Here is a 9,995-nt window from a genome sequence, read left to right as displayed (position 1 = left end):
TCCGTGCCACGGTGATTACGCATCGGGTTTTTCGACAGATAATATTTTTTAAGTAATTGTATCCTAATAATAGACGCACTATGATTTGGATAAACATTATTGTGCCTTATTTTACCATAAAACACAACATTAAGAAATAAGAATAAAATGTTTGATCAATATTTGAACTTTTTAAATTATTTTTTTGGCCACTAACATTTTGATGAAAAAATGGCAATTCTGCCATAAAGTACACTTTAGCTATAGTGAATGGTGCCAATATACATTCATAAATGAAATTGAGTAAACTTATTAAAAACAACAGAAAACAAATTCATCATTCAAACATGGATATGGATATTTGCTACAAATGAACTAATTAATTGGAAAGCAAAGACAGCTTGAGAAGATTATCACCATAGCTAGACTCATTCAATACAATAAATCCAATTATTACTGCATCTTTCTGGTTATGTAATATTAAACGTGATCAGCTGATGTGTGACTCATTAATCTCATCAGCCAAAGAAAAGGATAATGAGTTTATGATGTTTATGACCGGCCAACAATATGGCTGATTGACATACACGAAGGCCATACTTTCACAACAAACATAATGTTTTTCTCCATAAAACCATCCATTTAATCTGGAATCCACAAAATTGTTTTCTAATAAAAGACGCACTGTGATTTGGGTAAACATTATTGTGTCTTATTTGACCGTAAAACACAACATTTAAGAAATAAGAATAAAATGTTTGATCAATATTTGAACTTTTTAAATTATTATTTTGGACACTGACATTTAGATGAAAAAATGGCAATACGAATGGTAATCAATCTGCCATAAATGACACTTTAGCTATACTTTTCAAAGGGATATTGCAGCCAAAAAAAATCAACCCCAGTTGTTTTAATGACCCTGGACGACAAACCAGTCTTAAGGGTAATTTTTCTTTTAATTGAGATTTTTACATCATATCAAAGCTGAAGAAAAAAGCTTTCTATAGATGTATGGATTGTTGTAGTAGGACACTATCTGGCGGAACAACAACTGTTTTCAAAACTGGAATCTGACGGTGCAAAAAGCTAAATATTGAGAAAATCGCCTTTGAAGTTGTTAATCTGAGGCACTGCAGCAGGCCATCCACTCACAAAAATAAAGATTTTATACATTTACGGTAGGAAATGTATAAAATATCTTCATGGAACATGATATTTACTTAATATCCTAATGATAACGGAAATTTTTACCCCTCCAATGTTTATTTGACGATTACTAAAAATGTTCCCTTGCTATTTAAGACTGGTTTTGTTGTCCAGGAACACATATCCACTCATTCGCATCATTCTAAACCTGTATGACTTTTTTTCTGCAGAGCCCAAAGTAAATATTTTGACAAACACTGGTAACCAAACAACACTCGCCCCTATTGACTTTCCAGTTTGGAGAAAAAAAAAACACTCAAAATATCTTCTCACATGTTCCAGAAGAAAGATTCATATTCTTTTTGATAGACATGAGGGTGGATAAATAACAGATTTTCTACTTTGGGGTAACTTGCCCAGGAAAATGTGGCAATTTTATAATAAGTAAATAATTAAGAATGTTACAGATTACTATGTTTTAAGTGATTAATGCCTGTAATTGTTAAGAAGTGTTATGCTTTCGATATTCGGATCCTATTAACAGCCATAGTACACATCAGAATCAGAGTCGCTGTCTTGAGGTTCACTCTGGTTTTGAGGGGAGCAGCCATAGCAGATATTGCCCAAGTCCCTCCAGCAATGCTGACAATAGATGATTGTGCATCCGTCAGAACTGCACACCACAGCCTGGTTCTGTCTCACAAAACCATCACACACCCAGCACCAGTGCAGCCAACAACCCACATGCTTCAGAGGTACAAACAGAGCTGACAGCATCTGAAAGAAGTGAGGAAGAATTCAGTAACTGAAAAAAATGAAGATTTGTAAATGTATATTTTGTGATTTGTTATCCAATATCCCAAAGTATTTAAACAAGTCATAAACAATTTATCGGATCTCTCACAAAACAGTTGCCAATTTTGTATATGAAGTGAAATAACTCCACACAAACCATTTTAAATGTTTGTTTTCGAAACATCAGCCGCTTGCGTTGCCTGTTGATGAAGCAGATTCGTTTCTGGATCTGCAGGTTGTAGAGGAAGAGGATCCGTTTCTTTTCTCTCTGTAAACCATGATCATTTGAATAACTATTTGAAATGAGAAATGTAAATCTAAAAAAATTGTAAATGTACCAAAATAACATATTGGGTAACAGGAGTAAGAAAATAAACATTTGCGAGTCTGTTATTTTACTTGCAAAAGCAAGCCCTTGAACTTCTTGAACCTGTAAAAAAGTTTTCCAAAATTGGCACAATTGGAAGGTTAAATAAAACTGTACTGTGCAATTTGATTTAGTTTGGTTAAGAAGACTCAATGATGGACAAAGGTGTGTATATATATATATATATATATATATATATATATACATATATATATATACATACACACACATGTGTTAGCAGTTCACCTCTTCTTAAATGAGCTAATACTTCATGAAGTGTGGCAACACAGCAGCTGAATCAGACCTTAGGGTCCTCTAATCCTCCCCAAGGGCCCTCAGAATGCCGCAAATGTAATGCTATTACTGTAAAACCCTCTTTAACTGTAAAGTCCATTACTACACACACACACACAAACAAGGGAACACAGTTTCACTCAGTCAGAATGAGAAAGCGTCCTTCCTTTGCACGGCACACTGAGTGACAGACTTTGACTTGCTGAATCAGAATATCTGTTACATTCCAGACAAACAGATCAAATTGTGAAAGAGTATTAATTTGCGGATTTTGCTTGTTGTGCAAAAACAGCACAGCACCATTGAACTGAGCCAAGAACCCAAGCCTGGACGCAGAGTTCAGGTCTTCAACGCATCTATTATTTCATTAAAAATAATTATTATTAACCAATAAAAATAAAAGCATGCTCACCTTCTAAAATGTACATGCAACATTTTTCTCCACTTACGTAATAATGCTAATTGTTTTAAAACACCTGAGAGCTCATTTTTTCTTTATCATGAAATCTAAACCACCTCTGATATGAATAGAAGAAAAACAGTTTATTTCAATTGGAGAACTAGCAGTAAACAAAAGCGCTATCTGAGGAAGTAATTTTGCCTGTCATTGTGCTACTGTATATGATTTTTCAATTATTCTGGTTAGGAGAGACCTTTAGCATTCCACTAAGGCTTCCGTTGCCAAAAGCACAGCGACAAAACAACAGCCTGCACGATAATAAATATTCTCCCAATGGGGATTATTCTCTTCTGAATGTTTTTGTGAAAATGGTGCCAATATACTTTCATAAATGAAATAGAGTAAACTTATCAAAAACAACAGAAAACAAATTCATCATTCAAACATGGATACGGATATTTGCTACAAATGAACTAATTAATTGAAAAGCAAAGACAGCTTGAGAAGATTATCACCATAGCTCGACACATTCAATACAACAATACAAAAATCAAATTATTACTGCATCTTTCTGGTTATGTAATATTAAACGTGATCAGCAAGTGCCATGCTGAAGTGTGACTCATTTTATTTCATTAACCAAAGAAAAGCATAATGAGTTTATGATGATAATGACCGGCCAACAATATGGCTGATTGACATACACGAAGGCCATACTTTCACGATACCCATAACAATCATAATGTTTATCGCCATAAAACCATCCATTTAATCTGGTGTTACCTTGGGGAAGTAAAAGGCAGTGATGACCCTCTGCAGACGGTTAGTGTAAACCTGAAGACAGCACATGAAGCCCATCAGAAACAGGGGAATGAAGATCCACAGGTAGTTTGACTGGTTTAAAGCATGTGGCTGTGGCAAACAGTCTATAAACACACACAAATACATACCCATAGTTAACAGACAGCTAGAAAACTGCTATAATTATTTAGTATGTAATCATTCAGGTCACTATGACTAGAGTTGAAGTTTTGGAAAGCTTTGAGGTTTGGAATTTTGCAGAATATTACTTGTTTCTTTTAAACCACCCACTTACACTCTCTCTGTATGACTGCATGTAGCAAACTATTATGTAAATGCTCAGTCGTCATCTTATTTTTGCAAGACATAATGCAAGAAAGAAAGAAAGGAAGAACAAGGACAATACAAATGGACTACAAATATCCATTTACATTGACTAATGGACCTTAGTTGATGCATCACATATAGACATGAATAACTGCAGCTATTTAAGGTAATCATCAGGTTACTCTATTGCTTCATCAGGTTACATGGGAACTAAATGTAGTACAATGGCTGATGTGTTATAAATAGTCCTCTCATCAGCCAGTCTATGTGTGTATTGCCATGTGCCTATAGGTCAACATCAGGTCAATTTGGATGAGACACACAGACACAAGCAGAGCTCTGAAATGAACTTTGATCAGATTAAACAGGCAGCCAAAGCAAAGACGTCACTTGGCCTTAGTAGGGACAGACTGAATAATTGTGCCAACGGTCACCTGCAGCAGCCAGCAAGAAAGATCTCACGAAGTGCATTCATGAACAATATAATGCTAAAGACAATTGAATCCACTATGCAATTCATGACTAGAATTGTAGTAAAATTATGAAGCCAAATATTTGTGCAATGACATTTTAACGAAGAAGCCGATAAATTCCGTTTCCATCTCTGGCTTCTTGGGAAACAGCGTATTAATTAAGACAATCTTTAGCTGAGATCAGTCTGACTACATGGGACAAGGTTGCTCCAACAAAAACAGTGAGACGTAGAGTGCCCCAACAAATGTCAACAAACACCGCTATTACAACCATCATAACGTTGCGTGTTGGATTGAAAATGTTTTTGTTGGGAAACATAACACCGTCCACACCAGTTTAAAGAACATTACTCTCATTACAAGCAATAAAGCTGTCTACACGGGTGTGCACTGCAACACCCTGTTTTAATGTCGATAACCTACGCAAGTTACTGGTTTGTACATCAAGGTTGGAGGAGGTGTTGAAGGCGCCAATGGTTTTCCGCAGAAGTCTGGCTAACATGGAATCTCCCCCGATTACAATATCTGCCTGACGAACACCTTAAAAAAAAAAAGTGAGATGTGTTATGTTTATTTTACATCAAGTAATGCAAAAGTAATTAACAGGCACAATTGTGTTTAACTGTGTCTCTGTCTGTGTTTATTTGTGCTTACTAGTAACTGAGTACTCGGTGAAAGTGTGTCTTCGGATGAGGTCAAAGATGTTGTAAAGGATTCCATCAACGGCAAGCAGAACACAAACAAACAAAGCCAGAGACACAACCTGCAGGAATCCCACAATCTGCAGAGGAAACATATCTCTTTATAACCATAACTATCTTAAGTTTGCCAATAAAATATGTTCTGTCGTATTATAAAGTACCACAGGCATGAGCTCGCTGGAGTGAATAGAGAAGCTCCAAGGGTTGATCAAGCTCTCCCGCTCTGCTTTCTTCAGTGGCAATAACTGCCTTTTCCCCTAAAACAGATGTTTTAAAGGGGTCATATGGCGCGAATACGTGTTTTTCTTTGTCTTTGGTGTATTATAAGTTGCCCATGCATGTATAAGACACGTAAAATGGAAAAAATGAAAGTGTCGGAACAAAGATGCATTCTATCTAAAAGCGAATGCTTACCCAGACCCGCATGAAACGCCTCGTGTAACCACACCCCCACTAATCTACGTCGGTTTGTGGTATGATTTGACTAAGACCCTCCAAATGTATACACAAGTAAGGTGGGCGGACCTGTCAGTACAATTACTTTGGAACCTGATGTTCCAAATATGGTATGTGGTGTTACATTTCCATCACACGCTTGCAGTATTCGATCAATCACTATAACTGGCTTTGTAAAAAATCCACATGTTTCAGAGAGGCGAGGCAAAGATGAGATACAAACATGCACGGTATGTGGAAAATACAGCGTTTTTTCACATTGCATTACATCTGAAACAAACGATTATATTAGTTTCAGCCATGTCATATCACTCATTTAAGTTGTTTAAAACCAAATACTGTATGTGACCCCTGGACCACAAAACCAGTCATAAGTAGCACGGGTATAATTGTAGTAAATAGGCAACAAAACATTGAATGGGTCAAAATTATCGATCTTTCTTAATGCCAAAAATACCTAGGATGTTAAGTTAAGATCACTAAAGATATAAAGAAAGATTTTCTCAATTTTTCGTTTTTTCACCCTCACATTCCAGATTTCCAAATAGTAGTATCTCGACCGAATATTGTCCAAACAAAACACGCATCAATGGAAAGCTTATTTATTTCGCTTTCAGATTATGTATAAATCTCAATTACGGAAAATTGACCCTTATTACTGATTTAGATACAAAGCTACAACGTGAAAAATCTAAGGTTGTAACTTACCGCTCTCGTTCTACGGGCATCAATCTGTCTGAAATAGGTTGTGATATAAACGTTGTCGAAGCAAATATCTCTGTTAAACTTGCGAACATATCCAAATGCTCTGCAAAAAAAGTAAACTACACTAAACAACAATTTGATGAGCGATGAATCAGCAAATGCAAGTTTTGTCTTTATAAAGAACGTACGAGGTGAACACAGTTATGAAGGTGAAGGAGAGGAGGATATTAATGACTTTAGCTATTCGCTCAGCGATGACTGCTTTCTCCTCGAACACACGACTCAGTTCTTTAGAGAAATCCTGAATGATGTTCACTCCAAAAACTGACTGCTGCTCTAATTTCTGAAAGGCCAAAAGAAAAATGTTATTGTTCAGTAAAAGTTGTTGATGTAAGTTTCACGATCACATTAATCAAAATAAATGACCTAAATGACATATAATGTTAAAGCACACTGATTTCTATTTTATGAGATTAGAGGCTTGCTGAACCTGAAAGACGGCACTTGTGGTGAAGTGTTCTGCAAGTCGGTTAATGGAGTAATCGAGTTTGTCGAAGGTCTGACCAAAGTTTCCTTCAACTGGAATCTTTTCTGTGCACCAAGGTGTCATCACTGGGAGACAAACAACTCTGATATTAAGAGAAAATACATCTGGGAAACTCACTAGTGATCGTTGAGAACAAGAAACTGCTTTAGGTTTACCAATAAGAAAATGAACTAAAACAAATTATCTAGTTGTGCTGCACTACATCTTACAGTTCATGGGTAAATCATTTTTATGTATTGAAAACTTCTAGTTTTCTGTGCTATACTAAACATTGTTGTCTGGTAATTTACAGATTCTATGCCACATTAAACATCAAACACTGCGATGGGGACAGGACAAATATTGGCAGGGCAAATAATAATCAAAACTAATGGCCATGCAGGAAAAATATTATTGGCCTAAAATTGGGAGCTGAACTGAGTATTACCTCTCATGACATCACAGAGAAAATTGAATTTCATTGGTACACAGAGGAAGTGGTTGATAAGAGGAGCTTGAATGGTATTCATGCACTCATCCCACTTATCGCTGAACCAGTCATGACAGCGGCTTATACCCTGTTGCACCACATCTGTTACAAACAACATCATTTAACAAACACAGGAATAAACTAAATGTAAGAAAAATGAAGTGAGTACCTTGTTTTCAAGTCATTTAAACTCACAGTCACAGCGTGCCATTGTCTTCTCCACATACTCCTCCTGTGTGCTGTTAGCTGTGTGCACAGAGCCGTTACCAAGAGCATCATATCCGTACTGACCCATTACCTCATCCCGAACTTTCTGGAATTGTCGGCTCACACTCTGTGCCTCTTTCTGAAATTCCTCACTGTCCTTCTGAGTAGAGAGGGATTCATAAGACTGATTTATGTAAAATGAATTTCATCATTCATAATGGCAGTATTTACATTTTGGAAGACAGTTTGAGAGTTTCATTTCAGACATCAGGTAAGGAAAGGCAGTTGCTTCCCAATAACAACATAATTTGCATAATCCTTTACAGTTAAAAGCACCGGTCTGAAATTTACTGTATACTTAAACATATGGAACAAAAATCCTTATTGTGTGGGTTCAGAGTCAGACTCCAATACTTTGATACACAAACACCGTCTAGTATATCTATCATAATAATATGAATATTGTTAATTACGTATATTTCAGATCTCACCACTATCTCCTGCACTACCTCCACAAACGGCTCTGTTACCATTCTCCACATGACCTTGCTGTGTGTTATCTGCAGGTCTATATTACAGCCCATGGAAAAGGCCACATCCTGCACATTACGCTGGATATTTGCAATGGGGCCTGATGGGAAGAAAACAGGTGATGGGCAGAAAACAGATGGTTGTGGTTAGAGTCTGACGACTGCTCACAGTGTCTCATTGAAAATATGTCTGTCTTAGATATTTATTTACTGAAAATATATATATTTTTAAATAATTAAGTTAAAATGATGTGATTATGTACGCTGATTTTACTGAACTATTATTGCATTGTGTTGTGTAATCATGTTTTGGGATTTACCCTGGTAAAGTCCACGGAGGACACAAATCATGAGGAACGTGCGCCCTTTTGAGCCAAGCATACTTGGAAACATCATTAGGACTGAGCAACGAAACTGTTGGGAAAATATGCCTCCAAGAATGCATAGACCTGCACACCACATTTCACAAAAAGTTTTTATTTTTAACTCTTTTGATTAAGTAAATATATACCTTATGTTACTCACCCACAAACACATATCCAACAACAATGCGTGGTACTGTTGTCATGGCAATATTGTGAATGAGTCCGAAGAACAATCCTTAAAAACATGTTAACCACATCAAATCCACCTTACTTTTATAAGTAACGTGAACAATTAGACACGCCTCTTCATTCGTAACCCCGCCCTCCATAAACATGCGCAGGCGCAGTTGTGAGCAACGCCGTGTGGGAAGTAGCACCATTTTATCTCGAAGCCAAACGTATTATAAGTTTAATAAACCCAATCAGTGAACTCCGTTTAAATTATGTACTCCAGCATTAGTTGTCAAAAAGAACAGTACCAAAATATCGTTCTTCCACGACGTTCCGCTTCCTGTCTGACACAGTGGACGAGCAAAATGATTGACGGGTAAAAAAATACGCTGCCACTCTCGGATATTCGATAATTCCCACCTAATACAGGTAAAAAATACGACGCCTCTCTCGGAAATTCGATAATTCCCATTTATTTTAGTAAAACACTAATGTTATAAATGATTTAGTAGCACTAAAACATTAAAGGTATCTGCTAAAATTAAAAGAGCACAGTTTATCATTATATCCGAGTTGAAGTAGGAATTATCCAATTTCTGAGAGCACGTGAAGAGGCAGCATACCAAACTTTTGTTCTGCGTGCAGGTGTTGTGCAGAGAAATGCACCCCTGCCAGATTATGCACCCCACCCACAATGGTAAGGGTGAGGATTTGGTGTTAGGGGAGGGGTTAGGAATAGGTATGGGGAGGGGTTATAATTAACCAATCGGACACTGTGTTATTGAAGGAGATGCTAATCTGGCAGGGGACATTTCTCGGCACAACACCTGGCCTTGAACCTTGCATGTAACAATAATATTGTATGTATTATAAAGTACAGATTCATAATATTATTAAATAAATATATATATTTATTTTATACATAAAGATTTTGCTGTTCTGGTACTTACCCACCCCACTCAGAGCTCCAAACATAGCGCCTATGAGGCATCTGACAACAGGAAAGTCTGACATGGGACCGAACAGGAACCCATGAACTCGAGGTGGCAGAATACATTTACTGATCTTCTCCAAAGCTGCAAATACAATATAATATAATTATAAATTACATTTTATTCTATGCACTGTAAATGTTATTTTTGTTCCTAAAGGTGAAAAATATACTTGAGTGTGGTGCTTTACTTCCACCAGTTTCTCTGAGACGCGCCATTGCTGGTTCGTTTCTTCACTGCAATAAAAAAACATTACAGAACATATCA

At 36.6% G+C, this 9,995-nt stretch overlaps 1 protein-coding gene across 2 annotated transcripts; it reads right to left on the bottom strand.

Moving 5' to 3' along the window:
- Positions 1-917: 917 nt before the first annotated feature.
- Positions 918-9,992, bottom strand: dcst1 (DC-STAMP domain containing 1). 2 transcript variants are annotated; one of them, XM_056761633.1, is made up of 16 exons: positions 9,901-9,992; positions 9,687-9,812; positions 8,726-8,800; positions 8,521-8,649; positions 8,162-8,301; positions 7,659-7,830; positions 7,422-7,565; positions 6,938-7,059; positions 6,636-6,790; positions 6,451-6,550; positions 5,448-5,543; positions 5,240-5,366; positions 5,009-5,125; positions 3,768-3,910; positions 2,081-2,191; positions 918-1,905 (listed from the first exon to the last, which is right to left on the bottom strand). In XM_056761633.1, exons 1-16 carry the CDS (start codon positions 9,944-9,946, stop codon positions 1,666-1,668), a joined length of 2,043 nt encoding a protein of 680 aa, XP_056617611.1. In that variant the 5' UTR covers positions 9,947-9,992; the 3' UTR covers positions 918-1,665. The 2 variants fall into 2 exon arrangements, with proteins under 2 accessions (XP_056617611.1, XP_056617612.1); XM_056761634.1 differs by lacking the exons at positions 9,687-9,812; positions 9,901-9,992 and adding an exon at positions 9,045-9,169 and having other exon boundaries at positions 919-1,905.
- Between the last annotated feature and the right edge of the window lie 3 nt (positions 9,993-9,995).

Source organism: Triplophysa dalaica, chromosome 12, assembly GCF_015846415.1.
Source record: "Triplophysa dalaica isolate WHDGS20190420 chromosome 12, ASM1584641v1, whole genome shotgun sequence".
NCBI classification, from domain to species: domain Eukaryota; kingdom Metazoa; phylum Chordata; class Actinopteri; order Cypriniformes; family Nemacheilidae; genus Triplophysa; species Triplophysa dalaica.
This window is presented reverse-complemented; position numbering and strand designations above follow the sequence as displayed.

Bases quoted from the DNA above. Each gene is read 5' to 3' on its own strand.
- dcst1 (XM_056761633.1), bottom strand. From the start codon at position 9,946: ATGGCGCGTCTCAGAGAAACTGGTGGAAGTAAAGCACCACACTCAA. The intron at 5,544-6,450 runs GTAAGTTACAAC...CATCTGTTTTAG, and splicing joins ATGCCCGTAGAACGAGAGCG to GGGAAAAGGCAGTTATTGCC. The intron at 2,192-3,767 runs GTAACACCAGAT...CATGGTTTACAG, and splicing joins CTGCCTTTTACTTCCCCAAG to AGAGAAAAGAAACGGATCCT.